Below are 27,609 nucleotides of genomic sequence, written 5' to 3'. Positions count from 1 at the left end.
GCTAGAACTGAGCAATGCACTTGGATAATGAAGCACATGGGACTAATTGCCAGTTGGACAGTTCCCTATTAACTTGTTTGAAGGTTGACCCTCCCCAGCTGTTCTGTGCTGACTTTATTGGTGGGACAAAGAGGGGGAAGTGACGTGTGGGGGAGGAGTAGGAGAAGGAAGAGAAATGGAGACACAGAAGCTGACTCAGTCTCTCCAGGCCTTTGAGGGAGGAAAGTGTATTTGAGATTGTTAGACCTAACCCCCTGACCTTGACTGTGAAAGATCAAGAATAAAGACGTTTAGTGATCCTGACTCCGGCTGATTTCTGGGAAGACAGAGTTCCAACATATTTTTTTTTTTTTAAAGGAAAAGAAAATATCACATATTTACTGTGCAGGCATAGTGCTTGACACATGATAATCACTTTATAAATTATTGTTGGTAGATATGATATAGTATGATAGATTTACAAAGTGCTTTTCTCACAACAACCTTATGATAAATAATATATTTCATATCCGCATCCTTAAGTGTTTATTATCCTTTATTATTTTCACACTTAAGAGGCTCAGAAAGGTAGAGAAACTTGTTCAATTTTATATGGCTAATAAGTATCACATCTGGAATTGGAGCCTAGAAAGGGTTTTTTTTGGTTTGTTTGTTTGTTTTCTATCTTATGTTGTCTTTTAAGTCTCCTACAGTTATAGACTGAACAAGATTAGGGCTTCTTAAAATTTTTCCACTTGCATATGAAAGTAACAGAATATTATTGTTCTATAAAAAATGATGAACAAGATGATTTTAGAAAGGCCTGGAAAGATTTACATGAACTGATGCTGAGTGAAACAAGCAAAACCAGGAATATATTGTACACAGTAACAGCAAGATTGTGCAGTGATCATCTATGACTTGGTTCTTCTCAGCAGTTCAGTGATCCAAGACAATCCTAATAAACTTTATGATAGAAAACGAAATCTGCAATCAGAAAGAGAACTGTGGAGATTGAATATAAATCAACACATGCTATGTACACTTTTTTTTTTCTGTTGTTTTTTTTTTTCTCACGGTTTTTCCCTTTTGTTCTAATTTTTCTCTTTCAACATGATTCTTGAAGAAATGTGTATTTTAAAAGTTAATACACACATATAACCACAAAAAATAAAATAATTAACTTGAAAAAATAAAGTTGAAATAGAAAAAACAAACTTTTCCCACTTGGAATCCTTTTTTGCCTGAGAAATTTTTACATAATGCTGGATATGTAAATATATAAAATAGGCATACAAATCAAATATTTACTGATAATAAGTCATATTTCATGATCCCCACATTCTGTTACTCCATGTGGGATTGTAACTCATAATTTAAGAAACTTTGGATTGGTTGATTCCAGGAGACCCTTCTACTCTAGGATCCTTAGGTTCTGAGCATTCAGTGACTATCTGGCTTATTGTGACTGAACCTCTTAGAAAGTGCATTAGACCATTTCCCAGCCATTAAATGAAAAGTTTGAACTATATGGTTTTTAAGTTCCCTTCAGCTCAGTATTCTATGAACCTATCAAAATTGCTTAAGAATGCATCATACTCTGGAAGGAGGAGGCAACTCAGATCATGAAGAGAATCTGAGGTCCTCTTCATTAGGGGAAACCATGGACCCTTTAATAAAGTGCCATTGATAGGAAAAAAAAGAAAGAAATGCATTACACAAAATACTCTCACAGAGCTTTAGGGAAGATCAAATGAGATCATGTATTTAAATTGTTCTTTATTTATAAATTACTGTATACAACTCACTTTATAGAATAGTTGTGAAGGAAATGCAATATCACCCATAAAAACCTATATGAATGTGAGCTATTATTATTGCCACCATAAATCTGTGGTTATTATTATATTTTGTTCTTCTCAGCTTATTGATTTCTGGGTCTATTTTGCTGCCCTATCAGATTGGGTGCCCCATCGGATCGGAGCTGTGAAAGAATTTGGGATTTTTAGTCAAAAGATCAGGGTTTGATTACCAGCTCTGTTCTTACATGTGTGACCTTAATCAAGTCACTTAAACTCTCTTGGTCACAATTCCTTCATCTATGAATAAGAGGTTTGTACTACATAGCCTCCAAGTTTCTTGCAAATCCAAATCCCTGACAGTATGTTTATGCTATTTTTTTTTTCCACTATTGGTGGGTCTTCCTTTATTTTTTCTTTATTTTTGAGGGGGAGCCTCTTTGTTTTCATTTGAACTTGGCAACAAATAAAATGGACACTACCACTTTAGGACAGAAGAAGGAGCTTGTTCGTGAAACTGCTAATTTTTTATGTAAAACTTGCTTTTCTTTTTAGGTGTATGTATAATAAATTCAGCTTTGAAAGCTGGCCTGTATATCAGTGATTTCATCTAATCTTATCTTCTCTCTCTCTCTCTCTCTTTCTCTCTCTCTCTCTCTCTCTCACTCCTTTCCTCCCCCCTCTTCTCTCACCCTTTTTTTGGGGGAGGAGGGGGAGAATCAGAGGAACCTATCTCTAGCCCCTTCTCTCTCCTGTACATACACTTCATTGGAAAAAAGAAAAAAGAGACACTCTTCTATAAAATTTACAAAGTAAAATAAAATAAATTCCCATATTGGCCACATCCAAAAAATAAGTGTCTTATTTAGTATCTTGAGTCTATCTCTGTGAGATATATCTCATCTTCTATCTATTGGAATCATGGCTGGTAATTGCATTGTTCAGAATCCTTAAATCTTTCAGCGTATTCTTTAACATTGTTGTTATTGTATAAATTGTTTTCCTAGTTCTGCTCACTTTGCTCTTTCTCCAAATTAAAAAAATATATTTATTTTCTCTCCCTTTCCCATCTCCCTTTTTCCCTTCTTGAGCACCATTGAAAAATAAAAATAGAAAAGTAAAACAAATTTCCACATTTCTCATGTTTAAAAATTCAGACTTCAAATTGCACATGTTTAACCTATGTTGTATTGCTTGCTGTCTAGAGGAGGGAGAAAGGGAGAAAAATTTGAAACACAAGGTTTTGCAAAGGTGAATGTTGAAAGCTGTCTTTCTATGTATTTGGAAAAATAAAAAGCCATTAAAAAAAGAAAGTGAGATCAGGAAAACAATTTCATATTTTATTCTGCATCTTGTATCAATTATCACCTTTCCAACAGGAGGTGAATAGCATGCTTCATTGTTCCTACCATGAGAGGGCATGGTTGGTCATTGTTCTTAATGATCAAAGTTCTTAAGTCTTTGAAAGATATTTGTCTTTACAGTGTTGTTGTTGTATGAATTATTCCTCCTTTTTCTGTTCAGTTTACTTTGCATCAGTTCATACAATCTTCTGCAATTTCTTTGAAACAATCCCTTTGATCATATCGCATAGTAGTAGTATCTTACATTTATATACCATAATTTCTTTAGCTATATTCCAACTGATGGGTACCCCCTTACTTTCCATTTCTTTACCACCATAAATAGTAGTTATTACAAATACTTTTTGTACATAATGGGTTCTTTTCCACTTTGTTCTCTTTTCGGATATAATAGATCTAGTTGTGGGATCACAACTTTTGTGGGACTAAAGTTGTCAGTTTAATGACATTTTGGACTTAGTTTCAGTTTGCTTTCCAGAGTGGTTGGACTAATTCACAATTACATTAACAGTTCATTAAGGACACCAATTTTCCTGTAACACTGGGTATTTTTCTTTTTTGTCATCTCTACCAATTTGATATGTGTAAGGTAGAATCTTAGAGTTGCTTTAATTTGCATTTCTTTAATAGTGATTTGAGATGTGTGGCTGTTGATAGTTTTTCTTTCTTCCTTTGAAAACTACCTGTTTGTATCCTTTGACCATTTATCAATTAGAATATCCTTATAAATATGAATTAATTCTTTATATATATTGAAAATGAGACCTTTTTCAGAGAAATTTAGTGTGAAGATTTTTTTCCCTAAGTAACTGTTTCCCTCCTAGTTTTAGTTGTATATTTTGTTGTGCAAAGGCTTTTTAATTTTATGTAATTGAAATTGTCCATTTTCTTTTCTGTGATCATCTCTATTTCTTGTCTGGTCATGAACTCTTCCCCTCTTCACTGATCTGCCAGGTAATTTTGTCTTTATTCCTCTGATGTCTTTATGTCTAAGTAATATGTCTTTTTGGTGATTATCTTAGTATATATGCATTATCTTCTTATGCAGAGTCTTTGGTCCATTCTGTTAACCTGCTCTCTTCTTTAAATGGTAAATAAATGTGGTAAATAAGATGAAATATTTCTAAAGTTTTCCACTAGAGCATTGTCATTGAACTTTTTTTTTTTTTTTTTTTAGGATTTCAGAGCCAGATTTCTGTCCCCACAATTCTTCTTATTATGAGTAGTTTCAAAGTTTTTTTTATAGGTAGTGGACATATATGACAGATATGAAATGTGAAATGGTCTTAACTTCCAGAGATTAAAAATCTATCTCTCTCTAAAATATTTTCTTTGAATAAGCAAATATTTTTGAATATTAAAAAAAAAATCAAAATCTAATTTACTTTAGTGTGAGGTCTTTGTCACTACAAATATGGAATCAGAGAATGTTAGAATTGGAAAGTATTTGAAGATCTTCTAACCAGAAAGGAAATTTAGGAACAGGAAAAAAAATGACATATAAGATTACATGGGAAATTAATGGCAGAACTAGGGCTAGGACCCAGATCTCCCCCCTCCAAATCCAGGAATCTTTATAACAAAGAAGATTTGAGTGCCATGTATTTCTACTTTTTTTATTACAACATCTCATTAGAGAATTGACTATATGGACTAGCTAATTGATTGTATAGCCAGCTAATACTGGCCATTCAAAGATTGTAAGTTAAGTATTAAAGTGGTAGGGAAAGGTTATTAATTTGGCATCATTTTTGTCATTGTGGGAGTAGAAATGGAGAGCCTAACCTCAAGAGAGCCTGTGTATCAGTTAAAAAAAAAAAAAAAAAAAAAAAAGCCAAGTAAAAGTACAGATGGGGACTAGAAGGAATTTGAAAGAATATTTAGTCATAAGAGGAAACTTATCTCCTGCAAAGGAGAGGGACTTGTCTGAGAATTCATCTTGAGTCATTTGACATAGTTAAGATTTGAACTCAGATTTTTAAAACCTAAATCTGATGTTATTTATATTATACCACTCCACTTTGCATATTGCTTACAGTGAGATAGAGACATTATTTTAAATCAATAAACATTTATTAAGCATCTATTTTATGGCAAACACTAGAAGATAGAAAGGCAGAAACAGTCCCTGTTCTCAGAAGCCCATATTGAGCTGGGATGGTGAGGTATTTATTTACCTGTATGCTAGAATATGCTCTCATATTAATGAAATATATGCTACTTTAAAAAGTTCAGAAGGATAAGCATTCTTTGATTATTTCATGTATGCTTCTTTTCATATAAGAGATGTGTTTCTGAAAAGTTTTGTATAAAACAAATATTTTTGTGTTGGAAATAATATATAGTGGGGAAGTGTTTAAAAGAATTTTTGGGAAATTCTTCTTTAGACTTCTTTTGACTAAGCATCTGGTATTTCTTATCTTTTCTGTTGTCTGAATATTTAGATACTGGCTTTGTTTAAAGCGAAGTATTATTATATGTTGAAATGGGCTGAATCTTAGCTCTTCTACTTCTTACTACCTCTCTGACCTTGAATGAGACCCTTTCTTTGGCCTTTAATTTTCTTATCTGTTAAATAAGAGAGTTAGAGTAAATGAGTTTTCATTCTTTTCCAATTCTAAATTCTATATATTTTGAATTTCTTTTTCATTTGTATGCTTTTTCTTTTCCTTTAGCAATAGACTGGAAAGATGGTAGAAAGCACAAATATGGCCGACCATCAGAGCCCACATCCCAGTTCCAAGGTAAGAAAATTTCCTTTGCTGCTTCCTAGCCTATGAAATATCTGTGAATATCTATATTCCTACCCTATGGAATATCTCTGAAGCATGGAGATGTTCAGTTCAATTCAGTAAACATTTATTAAGGGATTATTTTGTGTGAGGCCCTCTGCTATTATTGGGGATACACATACAAACTTGACAAAGATCCTACTCAAGGAAATATGATCTAATATTGGGAAATGAAATGTACACACATAATTTTGCTATAAGGGAAAATGAAATAAATGCAAAAGAGAGGTCTAAGCAAAATGCCAGGAAAAGTTCAAGTAAGGAATGAGCACTTTCCCCCTAAGATTCATGGAAGGGTTTATGGAGAAGGTTGTGACTGATTTAGGCCTTTAAGAAAGGGATCATCCATTTCCAAATGAAGTAGGAAGTCTTTTCCAACTATGAGAACAACATGGGGAAGGCACTGAGATTAGAGAAAGCAAGCTATGTAGGGGGCAAAACAGGGGAGTCTAATTTGCTTAAAATATAAAGAACATGAAAGGGAATAGAACAGAAGCATGAGGTAAAAGAAATTGGAACCATATTGTGCATAGAAATATCAGAGTAAATTTATACTTTTTTCATTTGATATTGGGGAGTCACTATAAAGGTTTTAAAGAAGAGTAGCATTGTGAGAAGACTAAATTATGAAAGTTATTCAAGCAGTTAAGGAAGGATAAGTTGGAGTTGATAGGCTTGTAGATCCATAAATAATAGAACTAGAAGGAATTTAGGGGGGGAAATGGAGGTAAAAAGTCCAATTAAGAGGCTGTTGGAGAGGATTTATCAAGAAAAGATGAGGACCTGAACTAGGAAGGTTCTGAACTAGGGAAGTGAAGAGAACAAGCAGATGCAAGAGACATTGTTATATATAGAATTGACAGGCTTTGGCATTTGATTAATTTTGGGATGATAGAGAAGGAAGATCAATCATCATCATGTTTGGAGTAACTGTAGGGATGAAGGTGCCATATGGAGAAGTTAGGGGGAATGGCAGATTTGGGAAGATGTTTATTTGACATCAGTTATCACAAGACTTGTTTGTATATAAGGGGATGAATGAGCCTACTAGGGCTCTAGCCAGAATGGGCTGTCTCTGCAGGGCTCTTTATATTTTATTTTATGTGGTGGTTTGTTGACTTATGTTGCAACATCTCTTCTTTAACAGAAGCTGCTGATAATCTAGAACTAGGTAAGCTATTTCACCTACATTTTTATAAAACAAAGAAGTCATAACATGATGTAAGTCACTTACACCAACAATTCAGTATACTTTGTACCAAGCTGAAGAAACCCATGTTTTCCTTTGTCTAATAGAAGCCCTTATAGTTCATTTGTACTATCAATTCGTCTTGAATGAAGACAGGAAATCAAATTAGGAGATGGTTACCTCCTAGAAGATCAAGTGACCCCCCTTTTATAAACAAAACTAACTGGGAAAGAAGGCATAATTACCTTAAGAAAAATAAGAATCTCAAATAGAACTAAATCTTGAACCAAGATTCAAAATAAGCCATTTCTAAGTTCCATCAATGATTAAATTCCAGAGTTCTGAGCCTACCCAACCAAAGTTAAGTAGAGACTTAACTGAGTGACTAGAAATTGAGGAACAAAGTTAATAGTTTTGATAATTACATCCTCAACTTTTAAGACATAAGATTTAAAATCACAGGCTTCACTATTTAGAGTCCATTAAAGTCCCTGCATACTTAACATAGAATGGCAGCTAGTATTCAAGTCTCCTGGTCTCTTCCAGTTCAGGTATTTCATATTTCATATTACATATTGCAAATTTCTCTTAAGAAAGGTAGCAAAGGTACTCTTAAGAAAGAGTATAGTTGGGAGCAGCTAGGTGGCGCAGTGGATAGAGCACCAGCCCTGAATTCAGGAGGATCTGAATTCAAATCTGGTCTCAGAGACTTAACACTATCTAGCTGTGTGACCCTGGGCAAATCACTTAACCCCAGCCTCAGAAAAAGGAAAAAAAGAAAAAGAAAAAAGAAAGAGTATAGTCCACATTTAATATAGTCATCACCTATGGGTCCCATCCATTCTTCATACTGCACACTACTTACCCTAGTCAGATGGTAGGGCCTGAAGAATGTTAGACAATCCTATAGGAATGGCCATGTTAAAACCTGGAAGTGAGCTAAAGAAGTTAATGAAATAATTTTGTAAAATCTAAATCTGAAGCATGTTTGAATAATCTATTAACATTTTTCTTTTTTCTAAAAGTACCACAGTGACTTAGGGGATGATGATTCCTTATCCCATCAGGATCATTGGCTTTGATAGACCTGAACAAGTTGCCTAATTCCAATGAAGGATTTACTTCATTGGTGAACTAAAAAGGAGAATACAGATTTTTCTCTAGCAGATTTGTAGGGGGAAATTGTATTAACTTAAATCCCTTTTTGCCAATTCAGAGTGTCATACAAGGCTTTAAAAAAACCTATTCTTTTTGTTATTTAGACATTTCTTAGCACATTCCCAATAATGACTTGGCACATTCAGCCTGAACTTACAGCTCACATGGAATATAACTTCATGATCAATTTGTAGAAAATCCATTTTTTTACTTTGGTTTTACAATCTAACAGTTCTCAAAGATTCTGACTCAATTCCTTTTTGTTAGCCTCAGTGACTTGTGTTCAAAAATTATGAAATTAACATAAAATTTTAGAGCCAAAATGTCAAGGTTAATTGGAATTGGAATTGGGGCCAAAAGACAACTCCAAGAGTCCTCTCATGACCAAACTCCCATTTAATGAAGTATCCACGGGATTGTAGCATCCTACTTCTTAAATGTCAGTTATAGAGAGCTTATTAGACAGCTTATTCAACTAATCAGTTTTCTTCTGTATCTTTATCCATAATTTACTTCTTGTAAACTCTTATGGAGTTATCTGAAATGAAATAGTTTATCTGTCTCCTTTTCTATATAGCAGCCTTTCAGATATTTAAATAAAGCTATCATATGCTAGTGCTCCATAGTTGTGATCTTGAACCTCAGTTTCTTCATATGTAAAATAATCTAATTGAGTTAGATGATGTCTAAGACTCTTTTCAGCTTTAAAATTCTGTTATTTGTTTCCTTAATTTTCTGTTTTATAGCCTTTTAAAAAAATTTACTTTCCCCAATCAATGTGATATATTTTCCAGATCCTTTGCCACCCTCATTGTTTACTTCTGAAAGAATCTTGTTTTTCTTTCAGTGAACCTTTTAAATTTTCATGCTCAAAAGTGGATATTATGTTTTATTTGTAGATCAAAACAATATATAATACAGTACAATTATTACTTGTACAACCCTGGACAAGTTACTTAACTTCTGCCTCAGTTTCCTTGCTGTTCAAAATGAGAAGGTTGTTGTGAAGATCAAATTAGATAGTGTTTGTAAAGTACTTTGCAAAATTTTAAAGCACTATATAGATTCTAGCTATTATTATTACTATATCTAATTTAATTAAAGGAGCACATAATCTCATTAGTTTTTAAAATAATTACATCATGGTGATGATTCATTGAATTCATGTTCAAATAGTCAGTGAATATTAAGATTTCACTGTGTGCCTTGTAAAGTACATAGAAATATACACTACCATATAGGAATATAAAGAAAGCAAAAGATAGCCTCTGTTTTCAAGGAGCACACAGTTTAATGGAGAGAGAAATAAGCAAATAATTATGTACAGGCAAGCTGTAAACAGAATAAATTGGAAATCAACAGAAGGAATGCCCTAGCATTAAAAGGAAGTAGGAAAGGCTTTCTATAGATATTGGAATTTTAGCTGAGACTTAGAGAAGGCAAAAGGAGCCAGGAAGCATAGAAATACCCAGAGTTAGGAGATGGAGTATCTTGTATGGGAAATGATAAAAGCAATGTATCTTAATCACACATTACATGATGGGTTAAAGAGTGGGAAAAAAGGAATGCTACAATGTAAGATTTAAAAATCTGGTAAGGTAGAGAGGAGACAGAATATGAAGGGCTTTTAATGAAAAAGAGTGGATTTTATATTTGATACTGGAGATGATAGGGAGTCATTAGAATTTATTGAGTAGAGGGATGACATGGTCAGACCTGAATAGAAGATAAATTGAAATGAGGATAATTTGTGTAAGTGAGATAAACTAACAGGCTAGTGCAAAACTGGGTAAGAGATGGTAAGGGGTGATGGCAATGTCAAAAGAGAAAAGATAGTATAAATGAGAAATGTTATATAAAATTGATAAGCAGCATCTTAAATGAGGAAGAGGAAAAGAATTGAGGAATCGAAGATAACAAACATCTAGTATACTAGTGTGAGTGATTGGGAGAATAATGGTATCCTATTTGTAATATGGAAATTCAGAAGCAGGGCATGGGGTAGGGATGGGGAGAAAGATAATAGTTCAGTTTTGAACATGTTGAGTTTAAGATATCTATAGAACATCCAGTTCAGTAATCTGATATACAGTTGGAAATGCTTGTTGGAGGTCATCACAACTTATATTAGGATTAGTAAATTGAGAATAATCAGCAGATATATGTAATTGAATCCATGGAAGCTGATGAGATCACTGAGTGAAACAGTATGGAGGAAAAAAAGAAGAGGACTTGGGACAGAGTCCCATAGGACACCATGGTTAGTGATGATAATCTGGATGAAGATCCAGCAAAGGAGACTGAGGGGGGAAAGAGCAGCCAAAAAGGTAGGAGGAAAACATGAAGAGAGTATTCTCACCAAAAAAACCTAGAAAAGAAAGTATTAAGGAGAATATGGTGATCAAGAATCAAAATCTTCAGAAAGACCAAGGATTAAGGATTGAGAAAAAGGCCTTTAGGCTTGCCATTGAGAGATCATTAATAACTTTTTTGGTTTCAATTGAAAGAAGCTGGATTTAATTCAATAGAAGCTGGATTGTAGATAATTAAGAGAGTGCAAGGGAAGAAAATAAAAGCACCAATTGTAGATGGCCTTTGAAAGGAGTTTAGCCACAAAAGGGAGGAGAGATATGGAACAATAAACTAATGGGGATGAATGGATCAAGTAAGAGTTTTTTGAGGATTGGAAAGACTAAATGCTCTTGACCTTTTTCACAAGTATGGCTTCCAATCCTGGTCTCTTTTATCCTCTAGTTGTGTAGTGTTTTTAGCCTAATATAGACCCTTAGGTTTTATTAGCATCAAATTCTATCTTATTAGGTTTTTCCTTAGTATTCCATTCAGAATTGTGTAGAGTTTGAATTGTGGTGGAAACTCTTTTGTGTCAGTGAAAGATTTCATAAGCATCCTTTCTCTTTCTTCTTCCAAGATACAGTTTAAATTTTTTAGCAAAAAGTAATAAACCAAAACATGTGGCCCTTTTCTAGAGATCTCCTACTGTTAAACTGAAGTCATTTTGGATACTGTTATATGCAGCTGTGAATGTACATGGTTGCATTATCCTTCAGCCCACATTTTACCATCTTCAGGCTATTTTTGTAAACTTTATCAGAAGCTTTGCTAAGATCAAAATACTCTATGTCCACTGTTTTCCTAACTAAGCTAGTGATACCATGTGTAAAGAATATGAGGTTATTTTATAATTGGGTGAACCCATTTTGTGTTTTAGTGATCACTTCATTCTTTTCTAAGAGTTTATAAATCATTTGTTTTTAATCATCTATTCTAGAATTTCACTGAAAATTAACCTCACACCTGTAACAGAAGTTATCTTTAATGGGGAATGTGGCCTTTTTAAATATAAAAAGAACTCTTACTGAGAAATCATCATTAACAAAAATAGCACAACATTGTTTTGATCTTTATTAATTCTTGAATGTTATGAAGACAAGTATCTTAGCTTAGCAAAGTTCCTGGCACGTTGTGGGTACTTAATAAAGGTTTATTGAATTGAATTGCAGTGCCTACATGAATCTTTATTACATTTCTAGTCCCTTAGGTGATTTTAATCTGATAGCCATTCCTTATTTATAAGTTCTCCTACTTGTACTAAATTTTATCAGTGGGAACTCACCCTAAGGTTGGCCTCAATCCAGCACATATCAGAGTTTTCACATTCTGTAGTCTTATTGTTTGTTGTTGTTGTTTGTCCTACATTCCTAAAGAGGACCATGATGTCAGGAATGTGTTGCCATGACATACAAATGAATTGGAGTTGAATGAGGGAGGCCTGTGCAGGGTCATCTTCAGAGTTATCTGGGTCCAGTGGCCAGATATAGATCAGGACAACTAGAGATGGCTCTGATTGATATTGAAAATTGACCCCACTAAAGTCAGGAGGACCTCTATTCAAATCTGGTCTCAAAACACTTAACACGGTCTAGCTGTGTGACCCTGGGCAAGTCACTTAATCCCAATTGCCTCAGCGCAAAAAAAAAAAAAAAAAAAAAATCGACCCCATTCCTAGACTGAAACAAAATGGCTGAAGCAGCCACCAACTAGCTTTCCCTTTCAGTTTTAAATATTTTTAATGAAAAAAACAAAAACATTGCTTTTGAATACTATTATATGATATTCCACTTGAAATTGTACTGTTTTCCTTTCCTGCCTTCCACCAATCACAAGAAATTAAAAGTTAACATTTTCAGGTTAACCCTTGTCTTGTTCCCTTTATTATGTAAAAAAAAGCAGAAATAGCAATCATGATCTCAGAAAAAGTTAAAGCAAAAATATATGTTCTTAAATTGGAGAAATTAGATAGTACAGATCATATAGGCAGGCATCTTCTCTTTGGAGGCTGAGAGCTTGCCTCTGGTCCTGTTCTGGAATTGCCCTTTGTCAGCTCAGACATTTTGTGAATAGGATTTCTTGCATTTAACTAGAGTGTGGTTGAGTGTTGCTTTTGTATTTGCTTATTCATTTGGTTTTTTGGTAAATTTTATTTATAAAATGATAGAAAATATACAAAAAGAGAAAAGAAAAAAATTGCCATCAGAACATGAGAGAGAATTCAACATGAAGCAAGAAATTTCCATTTCAAGAAAATCTACATACAACACTTCACATTGTTTTCAAAACTGTCCAGCTTTTCTTTTTATTCCTTGTAGATTTTCTTTTTTCTTTTGATATTTCTTTTACACACACACACACACACACACACACACAGATAAATATCTATAAACATATACATATATACTTATGTATATATGTATATGTAAGATGATACTATGCCTATTTCCTTCTCTGAAGGTGGGATAGCATCTTTCTTTATAAGTCTAAGTAAGTCTTCCCATGTTTTTTCTTTTTTTTCTGAGGCTGGGGTTAAGTGACTTGCCCAGGGTCACACAGCTAGGAAATGTTAAGTGTCTGAGACCACATTTGAACTTGGGTCCTCCTGAATTCAAGGCTGGTGCTCTATCCACTGCGCCACCTAGCTGCCCCCTTCCCATGTTTTTCTAAATCAGCTAGCTTATAATTTCCTTCATCACAGCAATATTCCATCCCAATCACACTCTAAGAGATTGTCTATGAAAGTTTCCCCCCAATTTTCTATGTTGTTTCTAAAATTTTAACTTAAAATAATTAAAATTATACATTTTTAACTAAAACACTGCTTTTACCTTATGATATAATTTAAGGTCTGATATTGCTGAATCTGCTTCCTTTACGTCTTTTTCCTCTGATTTCTTTGACATCCCTGGCCTTTTGTTTTTTTATATGAACTTTGTTATTAATTTTTCTAACTCAGTGAGATTAATTTTTTAGTAATTTAATTGGAATGTCATTGAGTACATAGATAAGTAATATAAAGTTGTTCTTTTAAAAATTATATTGGCTTTACTTATCAGTGAACAATTAATTTTAATATTTAAATTAATATTAATTGTTCATGGGTAAGTAAAGCCAATATAGTTTATTCAAATATGTATGTCTTATTTTATTTGTGTAAAAATGTTTTATGTTCATATTCATATAGTTACTGGGTCTGTTTTGATTTGTATACTCCCAGGTATTTTATATTGCCTAGTTATTTTAATTGGTCCAAAACAATATTAAATAATATTGCTGACACACAGTGTAGTTTCTCTTTTTTTCTCTTTTGATTAAATATATTTTTGCTTTAACTTTTTCTGAGATCATGATTGCTATTTCTGCTTTTTTTACATAATAAATTCTACTCCTGACTTTTATTTTTTCTTTGTGCATATTTCTCATTTTTATAGTGTTTGCTGAAAGCAACATACTATTGAATTTAAATTTTAAATCTGCTGTCAATTTCCATTTTATGGGTAAATTCATCCCACTCACATTCTAAGCTATAATTATTTGTTATTTTTTTTCTCCTTCCTATTTTTCCTCATTATTCTTTTCATTTTATCCCTATTCATCCTCACTCCTCGGATTTACTTCTACTACTTTGTGCTCCTACTCCTTATATTATTCCCCTTTAAGAACCCCTTCCCTTATCCTCTTCCCCACCTCTTGTTTCTTTCTGTACTTGGAAGCCTTTTATGACCTTTCTATATACATACATATATATATATATGTATATTGTTCCCACTTTAATTCATTCCCAGTGAGAGAAGATTCCATCGCTAGCTGTCCTCTTCTCAATAGCTTTTTGGTATAAATTTTTCATGTTATGTCTCATTTGTATGAGATAATTACTCCTTTTTGAAACCTCTATCTATACAGTTTTATTTTTTTTAGAATCATTTCAACATACACAGCTCAGCCCAAACCTTTTTATCAACTACCCAAATAATGACAGTCATAAGAGTACTGTAATATTTTCACATATAAGTAGTAAACAATTTGCTCTCATTGAGTCCTTTATACATTGGTCTTTAATATTTATCTTAGATGTTTATGTTTAATTTTCCCTTAAGTTTTGCTTTTTTATCATAAATCTCTGAAAGTCTTTCAGTTCATTAACTGTCCATTTTTTATCTCAGTAAAGATTGTAGTTAACTTTGCTGAGTAAGTTACCCTTGGTCATTACTCCAGCTCTGTTGTTCTACAAAATAGAGTATCCCAAGAATAAGTCTTTCAGTGTAGTAGCTGTTAGGTCTTGTGTAATCCTTATTGTAGCTCCATGATATTTAAATTTTTTTTTCTCCTTAATCTGGGAGCTTTGAAACTTGGCTGTGGTATTCCTGAAATTTTTCCTCCTAGGATCTCTTTCAGGTAGTGATCAGTGGATTTTCTTTTCTATTTCTCCTTTGTCTTCTTGTTCTAGAACATTAAGGTAATATTCCATAATACTTTATTATAATATTGCATCAAGATTCTTTTTATTGTAATTTTCAGATAGTACAAATAATTTTTATATTTTTTCTCCTCAATCTGTTCTCCAGATCATTTGTTTTTCTGATGAAATGTTTCACGTGCTCTTCTATTTCTTCATTCTTTTGGTTTTGTTTTATTATTTCTTATTATCTTAGAATGTCATTAGCTTCCTTTTGCCCAATTCTAGTTTTAGGAATTATTTTCTTTCTAAGGTTTTTGATTCTCCATTTCAAGTTGGTTGATTTTCTTTTCATAATTTTCTTGATTTTCTTATATTGTTCTCATTTTTCCCTACTTTTTCCTCAATTTCTCTTATATGATTTATCTGATTCTTTTTTTTTAACTTCCTCTAAGAAATCTTTTTGTAGTTGGGACTATTTGACATTTTTCATTGAAAAAGGAGTGACTTTTTTTGCTTCATTATCTTCCTCTGAATATGAACTAAGAAATTTTCTATTCCCATAATAGGTATCCATGGTTGAGTTCTTTCTCCTTTGCTTACTCAGTTTTTATTTTTTGTGGTATTTTGTTTTTAGTATCTATTAACTATAATCAAGTTTCAACTCTGAAGGAAGGGGACTGATGCTCTAAGTCTCAGGTCCTTCTTATTGTTATTTTCTTGACTCTCCTCTCTACTCCTAGAGCCCCTAATTACACTGTTTTGCAGATAATTTTATTCTCTGAGGACCCTCGGGTAACTGCAAGCTAGCTACAACTATCCTTTCTTCCCTGAATCTGAAACTAGGGACTCTGATCTCCTACAAGTCTCCATGAGCCAGCAGCTGTTATTGCTGCACTCACCAGGTATGTGTCCTTCTGTCCTGCAGCACAGCCTGGGATGTATCTGCTTAGCATAGGTGTGCTTGGTGTTCTCAACTGTGAGAGGTCCCTCTTGTTTTTTCTTACTCAGTGATCAGAATTCTATACTGTCTGTGAGATTATAGTTTTCAAGATAGGTTACTTCACAAACTAGCTGCCCCCAACTTTATTTGTTGATTCTACAGAATCCTGAAGATGTTTGCACTTAACTCAGGCTGAATCTGGAGGTCAGGGCTTTCTTAAGGTCTTCTCAAGTGGTCCTAGGAGAACAACTGCTTAATCCTAATTTTTATTTATTTCCACTACTCGACATTCCCTCTGAGGCAATGTTTTGGGTTTATTTTTGTTTTGTCTTTTTTATTTTTGCCCAGAAATTTTGAACTGAAAATTTTCTGAACTACTCTGCCATCTTCCCAGAATCTTCTCTAATATTGCTTTTGAAAGAATATCAACGATATATTTAAGAACTGACACTTGCTCCCCATGTATGTTTTTAGCACTGAGTTTTACTTTCAGGTGGTTCACAAAAATAATTACTTAAATTTCTAGATATAAAACACAATCAGAAACTGTTCTTGATCATACAAAAAGGGAAAACCTTATTGTACACGTACAATAAGGTTTGTGGCAGCCCTTTTTGTAGTGGCAAATTGAGTAGGTACCTATCACTTGGAAAAAGGCTGAATAAACTATGGTATGTGAACGTAATGGACTGTTATTATTCTATAAGAAATGATCAGCAGGATGATTTCAGAGAGGCCTGGAGAGATTTACATGAACTGATAATAAGTAAAGTGAGTAGAAGCAGGAGAACATTGTACACAGCAACAAGATTATGTGATAATCAATTCTGACAGACGTGGTTCTTTTCAACAATGAGTTGATTTAGATCAGTTCCAATGGTCTTGTGATAAAGAGAGCCATCTGTACTCAGAGAGAGACTGGGGACTAAGCGTGGATCACAACGTAGTATTTTTACTCTTTTTGTTGCATTTTTTTTCTTTCTCATTTTTTCCCTTTTTGATCTGATTTTTCTTGTGCAGCATGATAATTGTGGAACTATGTGTAGAAGAATTGCACATGTTTAATATGTTGAATTGCTTGCTGTCTGGGAGGAGGAGGCATAAAGAGGAGGGAGAAAAAAATTTGGAACACAAGGTTTTGCAGGGGTGAATAGTGAAAATTATCTATGCATATGCTTTAAAATAAAAGGCTTTAAAATTAAAAAAAAAAAATGTTAAAAAGAAACCGTTCTCCTTGCAAGCAATTATGTGCCTCTGGGCTTAGGATTATTAGGTAGTGAGAGAGACTTTGTGCCCTGAAGCAGCAATGCTCCTTAGTAGTACAGATGATATTTGGCAAGGCTGTTTCTCCCATGACTAGTTATAATAACATATCCTATACTTTTATTTTGCCTCTAGGGCTTTCTCCATATTGAGATCCAAAATTGTTGTACTCATAAATACATGTTTGCTAAAACTTGGATGCAGGCCTTACACGTGATGTATATTCTTATGTCACTCTTATGACACCATTTACTGTAATTAAGCTGAGGCATCTGTTTAGAATTTACTGCCCCTCCTTTTGTGTTCAGAATTCTGTATGAGTAGGGAAGTGATTTTCTTAAATATGGGTTTTGGCTTCTGATATTAATGTGTTGATTTGAAATAGAGTCTATGAAATAAACTTATAAACAAACACAGCAGTAACCCTCTGGACCTCCTACACAACAGTTAGTGAAGTATTGTATTATTAGTCCCAAGAGTATTGAATTTGGATCAGGATTCAAATCTTTATTTTCCTTCTTTCTAGTTATTTAGCCTTTCTATTTATCCTAATTATTCAATCTCTCTAGTTATTTGGGCAGGCAAGTCACTTAATTTTTCTGAGCTTTAGTTTCCTCATCTATAAAATGTTGAGACTGGATTGTCCTCACTCCATATATATCTTGCATTGTAGGATTTATGGTCATATGAGAGAATTATTCAAACTGGATGGCAAGCAATTCATTTCACCATTTGTTCCTTAGAAAGAGAGTAAGACTCATTGCAATGGGCTTTGACTGCTACTTTCATAAATTTCTTGGACTGGAGATTTGCCTCTTTGATAAGAAAAGGAAGAGAATTGGTTATATATTAGAAAGTTATTTTTTGTGTACCTTAATGTGATAATTTAATAGAATACCTTCTAATGTCAAAAACTGTTTTAATATTTAAAAGACACTAACAACTTTGCCCTATGATGGCTTACAATTTTTTTCCCCTTAAAAAATTTGTAGTTTTTTTAAATTGATACAAAGAAAGAAGAGTATATAAATATTAAGTTTTTATTCCTCCAAACCCTCCATTTATTCATCTTTTTGTGTAAATTGTAATTTGTATATGTAAACAATATTTTATAATCTCCTTTTTCAATTAACATTATTTCAGTATTTCATTTTTAGATATCAGCATAGTCAAGAAACAAGTTTAATAATTTAATAGGAGCTATTATGCCATTATTTTGTTTAGTCATTTCTTCACTGTTGAATTTACAGGCTTTTCCTGTTATAGAATGACTGAATATCTTTGTATTAGTTACTTTTTTATTCTTTTGGAGTTTTTCAAAAAGACATCAGAATTTAGACTTAGAAGGGCTCTTAGAAATTCCCTTAGAGGGGGGAGCTAGGTGTCGCAGTGGATAGAGCACCAGCTCTGAATTCCGGAAGACCCGAGTTCAAATTTGGTCTCAGACACTTAACACTTCCTGGCTGTGTGACCCTGGGCAAGTCACTTAACCCCAGCCTCAGGGGAAAAAAAAAAATTCCCTTAGACTCTTTGACTATTACAAAATAATCTGAGGCAAAGTGATTTGAACAGTTGTATAACTTGTTCCACAGTAAATAAATTGTTTGATCTAAAGTGACTAAAGCATCAAATCACAGAATTTTTAACCTATACAGCCTTTTATTAGCTTATTTTACTGAATGAGAAACTGAAGCCCCCAGAGGTCAAATAATTTACCCAGTGTCATAAAGCAACTTAGTAGAAGGCTCAAAAGCATATGTTGTTCTCACCAGCTCATACAGATAAATGGGGCACATTTTCCTTTTAGTAGATTTGTAGATGTTTTGTTTTACTATATTCAGAGGAGATGCTTTCAGTCAACTAATCAAACCAACTTACCTCCCTCTTCTGATATTTGATCACCTCTTTAGTAGCTTCTGCTTTTGTCAGTTCAATTTGCTCCCATCTTCTTGTACCCATTTACTTTTCTCTATTTTTTCTTGGTGCTTAGAAGCCATCAGGAATAGAAACCAAGAGGCTTAGATTCTATTCAGAGATTTATTCGAGTACCAAGGAGGATATTCTGTAACTTCTAGTCAGAGAAAAATGCCTTAAATGGGATTACATCAAATCCAATAAAGAAGATATGGGATACTGCTTTTTCTTTTTAGGGCTTTAGAAACTTGTGGTCATCTATAATCTATTTCTGTGAACTGCCATATAAATAGGTAAATGATTTTCATATTCCACCTCACCACCTCATCCTCTCCTTCTCCCTTGCTTTAGAGTTCCTTTTGGTATATGAACTAAAAGAATGAGGGGGCTTGGGGCAGCTAGGTGGCACAGTAGATAGAGCTTCAGCCCTGAAGTCAGGTGGACCTGAGTTCAAATGTGGCCTCAGACAGTTAACACTTCCTAGCTGTGTGATCCTGGGCAAGTCACTTAATTTCAATTGCCTCAGGGGGAAAAAAAAAAAGAATGAGGGGGCTTTTAGTATTTTCATAGCTTTTTCTATAAATGCCACTCTACCTAATATTAGCCCTGAATTTTAGATTAGTGAATGTTAGTGAGTTTGTATATCTCATCACTACCTATAAAAATGCTTTTTAATCTATGGGATTTTCTCATTTCATAACCAAATGTTAGGTTATACTATCTACATGAATTTCTGATTTGGATCACTGGAAACTATTAAAACTAGGTATCAATTCTTTCTCACTGTTCAGGCAGCCTTAGCAGTGACTTTGAGGATATGTCCTCCCATGTGTTTCTTTGGTCATGCTTTTCTCCCCGTAGTCACCAGTGCACTAAATAGGCTGTCTACTCTTGCTGCTCTACCTTCACAGGATCAACAAATCTTGCAGCTGAAAGAACCTTCAAGGATTACAACAATATTATTAAGTCAAATTGATAATAGTGTTTTTAAGATTCACAAAGTTTATTTAGTCTAACTTTTATATGTATTTTAATAGGAATTTTCTCCATAGCATTCCTGATAAATATTCAGACATCCTCCAACCTGAAAATCTTTAATCATGTGGAACTCAACACCTCCTCAAGTAGCCATTTCACTTTTGAATCATGCTGCTTATTTAGAGGTTTTTCATGATATCAACCTAAATCTGCCTCAGAGTTTTCATCTATTGCTTCTAGTTCTACTTCCTGAATCAAGCATAACAAGCAGTCTTTCACTTTCATAGAAAACTCACTAAATTATTACCTTTTACATTATTGGAAGACAATAATCATGTCCTACATAATCTCCTCTTTTTTCAGTATAAGTCTGCTCTATCTCAATTAAATTAGTGCTGACATGTATCTACATCAGGGGTTCTCAAACTACATCACGAAGGCCAGATGCAGCCGCTGAGGACGTCTGTGCGTCCCACTGGGTTAAGGCAAATGGGCTGAGGGGCGGAGACAGAGTGTGAGCTTTTGTTTTTACTATAGTCTGGCCCCCCAACAGTCTGAGGGACAGTGAACTGGCTCCCTATTTAAAAAGTTTGAGGACCACTGGTCTACATTTACATTGAACATGGTACAAAATAGTATTCACTTGTTTATAACAATAATACTAGTAGCTAGGCTTTATTTAGCTCTTTAAGATATGCAAGGGTTTTACAAATATTACCTATTTACTTTTATCAGAAAAAGGAATTTACATATAAAACACATATAGTTGTGGAGAGGATTATTGATCACAATGGAACTATTGGAAAATTATTGATAGAATCATTGGAGAATATGGCTAGAAAACATTTTGTGCTAGTAAGACCACTGTCAGATGAGCTTCTCCATGTTGCACTCTTCCCATAGCCCTACTGGAACAGCAACTCTTTTCACTTGCTGTAAGGATGTGCCTTAGATGACCCTACTCTCACAGGCTGCTTTTTGTTGTTGAGGACGTGCAGAAGAACGTCAGAGAGAAGGTAGGGTCATGAAGTTTAATTTTGAGTCTGGGGCAGTGCAGGGTCCACATTTCCTTTGTATTAACAATTTCTTTATAATTTATTGTAACTAGTTTTCCACATTTCATTCACACACATACATACACACGCATACACACACGTTAATTCATTCTTGTGTCTTTAAGCTGAAAGATCTGTACTTTCATTGGTGTAGGAAACTCATGGTGAAGAACTTTTCTAATCCATCCCTGCAATATCCAGTCTTAAAGAATTAGATGGAATATAGATCCCAGATCTTTCTCAAGATCCCATAGCCAGTCTGTGTAAGAGGTAGGATTTGAATCTATGCAGACCAACTATCTCTCCATTCTTCCAGGCTACCTTAAAGTTGTGGTTGAGACGTTAGGAATCAGAAATATATATATATATATATATATATATATATATATATATATATATATATATATATATATATATATATATATATATATATATATATATATAGCATAGTGGGAAACTAACAAAGTGTCCAGAAGGCATGAAATTTAGTCTTGTTTCTGACACTAACTGGCTCTGAGAGACCTTAGGCAAGTCCTTTAACCTCTTTTTCCCTCAATTATCCCATTCATTAATTCATTAACCTCATTCATTAATTGAGTTCAGACTCAAGGACTTCAAAGATCCCTAGAATAGCCTGCAGCTTTTCTATTCTGGGTTCTGTAGACCCTCTACTTTGAGTACATTGTGGAATATGGCCAGTATAAATAAGGCCATAGGACTAGCCAGCAGTCCTATGGGCAAGCAGCATTTTACATTTGCTCTCACAAACTTTCTCTTCCTCTTCCTCTTGAAGTACTACTCATTCTAAGACTCATTTAAAAAATTCTTCCATGAAGCCCTCCTTGAGCATCTTCTTCCCCTTAGTCAAATGTTCTTTCCTTCCTATGAATTCTTTATCATTCTATTATGCACTTGTCTTTCATTTTGTGTTATAGTTTTTATATGATTTTTTTAACTGGCCTACATGCTTCAAATATACCGTTCCTTATCCCATCTCTGCTTCTTTGTACAGCTCATTCTTTCTGCCTGAAATACATTCTTTCTTTACCTTCATCTCTTTTAACATTGATTTCCTTCAAGATTCAGCTCAAGAACTATGTCCTACAAGAAGCCTTTCCTGAAAGTTTCTCCCACCACCCCAACTGCCAGTGCCCTCTCTCAAAACTCTCTTGTTTTTATCCTATAGATGGTCTGTATATACTTATATGTATATGTTGTTTTGTTTGTATTCCTGCACTTAGCACAGTATCTGGCAAATAGTAGGTACTTAAATACTTATTAATTCATTGCAGGATGATAATTAAATCATCACAGCTTGAATTCTCCAGACTTTTTGAGGGGATGGGAATAGTTCTATGCAATAGAATATTTTTTCATCATATCCTAAATTGGGGAAAAAAAATGAGCTCTTGCTTATTTAGTGTTGGTATAAAATAGATAGACATGAATTGCTCTTTCACCTTTTCCCTCACATTGGTACTATCATTACTCACCATTTTAATGAGATACCATGTTTTACAGGAATCAAATGGTATTTGATTTTTGTTGGTGAATTAATTCTAGTTATTAAAAAATGATTTTTGTTAAACCAGTAAGTTTTCTATCACTTGAAGTGTTCAGAAAGAAATTGAATGGCTTTCTGTTAGAAGTACTCTAGAGGGACTTATCACCTGTTAGAGAATATTGTAGGGGAAATTCTTATAAGGCAGGTGTGGATTGGACTAGACGTTCTTTGTAGATTCCTTTTAGCTGAGATTCCATTCTTACTTTGATTAGAGCATTGAAGAAGATGATCTTTTTTCCCCTCAATAATATTTTATTTTTCTAATAAATGTAAAGAAGTTTTCAACTTATATCAACAACAATTTTTAAGATTATGAATTACAAATTTTCCCCCCTTCCTCCCTTAGCACCCCCTCCTTAAGACAACAAACAATCTGATATAGGTTATACAGTTATTTTAAATATATTTCCATATTTGACATATTGTGAAAGAAAAATCAGAAGGGAAAAAACACAAGAAAGAAAAACTAAAAGCAAAAAAAACAAAAAAAAAAAGATGAAAATAGTATGCTTCTTTTCACATTTAGTCACCATAGATCTCCTTCTGGATGCAGATGCATTTTCCATCCCATATCTATTGGAATTGTCTTAGATTACGACATTGGTGAGTAGAGATAAGTCTATCATAGTTGATCATCATATGATTTTACCATTACTTTGTACAATATTCTCCTGGTTCAACATCATGAACAAGGTGATCTTTATTTTTTAAATTTATTTTTTAAGGAGCTTGGAGCCCACTATCTTTATTTGTTTGTTCATTCATTCATCTTTTTGGTTTTGTGAGGCAATTTGGAACTATCACACTGTGCATACCCTTTGATCCAGTAGTGTCTCCACAGATATATATCCCCAAGAGATCATAAAAGAAGAAAAAGGACCCATGGAAAACCCTCAAAAGACTTAAAAAAAACTGATGCTGACTTGCCTAGGGTCATACCCCTAGTAAATGTTAAGTGTTTGAAGTTGAATTTGAACTCAGGTCCTCCTAACTTGAGGGCCAGTGCTTTTTCCACTGAGCCATCTAGCTGCTCCCAAAGTAATTTTTAAAGAGTCTTCTGAATTCAAAATTTTAATACCATGAGGCTTATATATCAGTACTTTAGATCTGTGCATTTAGGTTTTTGTTAAAGTTCTTACTTCATCCAAAACCTAATTTCTTTTTTGTGGCTCAGTTTTTTAGACTTTGGATTAATGCTCATTTGTATGGCTGTTTTTCATTACATTTGTTAAACATTCTTTATATTTGAGATTTCACTGCCTATACTGAAGAAGATACTTACATACCTTGCTCACATTGGATAAAGATAAATCATCCTTTTTTAAAAAAATAGGAATTCTTACTTATTCAGAGCACTTTCACATATATTATACAAATAATGAGCTCTTTGAGGGAAGGATTCATGTCTTCTACATCTTTTTCCTAATAGAGTACTAGAAATATGTAGTGCCTAGTGTCAGGTTAGCACTTACTAGGTGCTTGAAAAATTCTTGTTAAGAAAATGAATTTTATATCATTTAGGATTTTTGCTAATGATAGGGGATCAAGTCTTGGATAATAAAAGTGTTACAAATTAGTCTAGTCTTAGAATTGAATTGTGGTTGTATTACTACTTGAGCAGCTATATGCAACTATTTACATGATTGAGCCTCAGTTGTAAATAATAATGTTTGTTCTGTCTTTGGATTTGGGACTTATTCTTAGATTAAGAAAAGTAAAAATGAGTTTATGATGTAGTTTTTGTAACCTATACAATAGCTGGAATGGTTTTGAAAAGGGAGAAGTATTTTTTTTCCTCTCAGCTGGTAATAGAGAAGCCTAAGGAGTTGAAGGTTTGAGGTTTCTGGACCATCTTTATCATCACATGGCAATTGATTAAAGTCATCGAGGTGTGGACTAGCAAACTGTAACTGATTCTAATTATTGTGGCACCCCTGCTGCTTTCATAATTACTTGAAAACCAGAGTCTCTTGGGTGCTGTTCATCAGGACATAAGCTAATGCAAGCAATTACTTGAATCTGAACAAACTAGCTCTCCAGAGTCAGGGTCTGGTCAGTTCACAGACACCCTTTCCATCAAATCCCTCATTTGTAAGGATTAGCCTCTTTTGGGGGAAATTGCATTTTCTTTTATTGTTTCTGCCTGCCTTTCAGTGACAGCAGATAGCGATAAAATGTATTCAGCTCTTACCCATGGGCCCCCTCAACTAGGAGCTGCCTCTGTCTTAAATCAGATGAGCTCTTTAAATCCCTGTCTTGAGAACCCATCCACCTCACTTACCCTGCAGGCTAACTGTTTAGTAGAAATGATTAATTGGTGACCAGTTCATGAAATGGTTTAGGACTTACTATGTGATTCTTGTCCAGTTCCATTTGGCTTGGTGTGTTAAAGGCAAAGCTATAAAGTCAATAGTGTATAAAGTCTTGGCATCATCTTTGGAATGATTTAGATTGCATCATTGAGTGACTCATTTTTATTCCTAGCATAGAGTACTTTTGCTTGGCCCAAAGAAGGCTTGTGCTGATCAGCAGCTACAAAAGAAATATGCTGTTGTACCGCACTTTTGGGTTAGTTTGTGAGGGACATACCATGAGCTTACTTCTGCCTCCTCTGGAAACTTCCTCATTCATCCTGGAGTCACTTCTTGTTGGATATTTGGAAATGGCTAGACCTTTGAAGTAAAGAACTCAATGAGTTCTTCCATTCTAATGAGAAAGAAATTTGTTTTTATCTGATTTTATGTCTACTACTATTGTCCATGGACTCCAGTGTCATTGCTAATATTTCAGGTTATATCTAGGATTAATCCTAAACTTGGGGCCATGAACAACTTCAGCAAGGCCAAAGACATCCACACCGTATATTTTTCAGTCCATGTCATTTTAGGCATCCAAGTGCTAGGAAAAGAAAAAGAGCAGTTCAGAGAGGCTAAGGCCAAAGGGAGCGTCATGTTTGTTCTACTTTTTCTAGACTTTCCAGGCTACCATTCTCCATCCCTTCAGTCCTTCCATCCTGTGCCTTTGTAAAACATCTTTTGCTTCAGTCCAGACTTGTCATTGTGCCATCTCACTGTCACATTTCCCATCTAAGTTGGAAGTAACATTGCTTTTAGTACACGAGTTAATGAATGCTTAGACTATGGTCAGAGTGCTTCTAAGTAGTTAAGTCAGTTGGAATGGACCTAACTCTTCTCCTTTATCCTATGGTGATTGAAAACCTTGTCTGAAGAATAGCATATCTAGTCCTTACATTTGGAGACATTTTTATATTGGAGACATTTTTGGAGACAACCAAGAAAGCCAATGCCTTAGAATGGCACCCTTTGGTTACTGAGGGTATTGACCCTGCTTTGGGTATAAAAGTTTCATTTCCCAATTCCTTGGCTAACCAGGGGAATATTGTTCCTGTGACTGAAAATGAAAGCAACCTTTGTGCAGAAGGTTGAATGTTGAGTCTAAATCACTTCCAGCTCTAAAGCATTTGATTAGTGTGAGTATGCAAGAGCATACTAGACCCTGTGTAAGAATTTGAGGACTGCTATTTTAGAGAGTTAAGTATACTAGACATGTCTATTTCCTCTGCAGGTCATTTCACCTGGGACAAATACCTAAAAGAAACATGTTCCATCCCAGCACCTGCCCATTGCTTCAAGCAGGTAATTGATTCCACAGTGTAATCTTTGGGTAGGGGGAAATGATTTTACTTGTGATCCTTGGGTAAACAGAGGGTAGGATCCTGCCACTTTAGACTTCTCAAAAGACTACCAAAAAACAATGATCTTGGTAGGAAAATACATTGAGGTGTAAAGGGCTAGAACTGAGCAATGCACTTGGATAATGGAGCATGTGAGACTAATTGCCAATTGGATAGTTCCCTATTAACTTGTTTGAAGGTTGACCCTCCCCAGCTGTTCTGTGCTGACTTGATTGGTGGGACAAAGAGGGGGAAGTGACGTGTGTGGGAGGAGTAGGAGGAGGAAGAGGAATTGAGACGCAGAAGCTGACTCAGTTTCTCTTGGTGTGTGAGGGAGCTAGGCCTAACCCCTTGACCTTGACCATAAAAGATCAAGAATAAAGACGTTTAGTGATCCTGACTCCGGCTGATTTCTGGGAAGACAGAGTTTGTTCCAGCAAAGAGGGATAGTGATAGTCACCTGAATCACAGCAATAGACATTCCCCATAGCCATTCAAAAATTAGTCCTGTCCCAAGGGATGACCTCACTCTCCTCTATAGGCCCTTAGAGGCAGAGACATCAATTCTGTCTTTTCCCTTTAATTGGGATAAACAGGACCATATTCTATAATCTTAAATGTGGCTAAAAAAGGAAGAAAAACATTACTTTCCCTTTATATATCATCCACTTCCCTCTCAGTCTTGAATTAAAAAGGGTATACAGGCCATGGGATCATTCTCAGGTCTTTGAAGAAGTCATTGAAACCATTGATACTTCACCTGTCACAGAGTGTCCTCAGTGCTCCATCAGTTAAGCAGATGATGGTGACCATGTCCTAGGGAGGGGTTAAAAAGTTGGGAGAATGGGTGATGGTGGAGTGATACTTGGTGTATCTTGGTAGATACATTTGGATTTGCTAAGCCAGATGAGAATCTGTCAGTCCACCATGAACTTTGTTTCCTGATGAAAAGTAGAATTTGAGGCCTTGAGGGACAGAATATCTTCCCTTATGTCATCTAACATTATCCCATTTCCAAGAAATTCCACCTTAAAAATTGCATAAAATATAGAAGTAGCACTTCTCCTCAGTATTGCATGTCATCAACTCAGGTCTCAGAGTAGGCTATTGCAGGATTTCACACTTTGAAGCATTTCCTGAGGTGAATGAATACAGTGGCATTCTACATT

The 27,609-nt window shown here is 34.4% G+C and overlaps 1 protein-coding gene across 25 annotated transcripts in view; it reads left to right on the top strand.

Moving 5' to 3' along the window:
- The window catches only part of SCMH1 (Scm polycomb group protein homolog 1), a 162,367-nt gene that overhangs the window by 62,731 nt on the left and 72,027 nt on the right, over positions 1 to 27,609 (top strand). For 16 of the 25 annotated variants that reach the window (XM_074305449.1, XM_074305434.1, XM_074305431.1 and 13 more), the window contains 3 exons: positions 5,818 to 5,886; positions 7,082 to 7,105; positions 26,332 to 26,402. Coding sequence is in view for 17 of the 25 variants with exons in the window: in XM_074305434.1 (XP_074161535.1) it covers positions 5,818 to 5,886; positions 7,082 to 7,105; positions 26,332 to 26,402 (164 nt within the window). In the remaining 8 variants the exon portion in view is untranslated. Of the gene's footprint in view, positions 1 to 5,817; positions 5,887 to 7,081; positions 7,106 to 21,030; positions 21,144 to 23,272; positions 23,350 to 26,331; positions 26,403 to 27,609 lie in introns of those variants that run through there. The other 9 variants (XR_012488523.1, XM_074305438.1, XM_074305436.1 and 6 more) reach the window with 4 other exon arrangements.

Source organism: Sminthopsis crassicaudata, chromosome 3, assembly GCF_048593235.1.
Source record: "Sminthopsis crassicaudata isolate SCR6 chromosome 3, ASM4859323v1, whole genome shotgun sequence".
NCBI classification, from domain to species: Eukaryota; Metazoa; Chordata; class Mammalia; order Dasyuromorphia; family Dasyuridae; genus Sminthopsis; species Sminthopsis crassicaudata.
The sequence above is the reverse complement of the archived record's forward strand: the minus strand, read 5'-3'. Positions and strand labels throughout refer to the sequence as shown.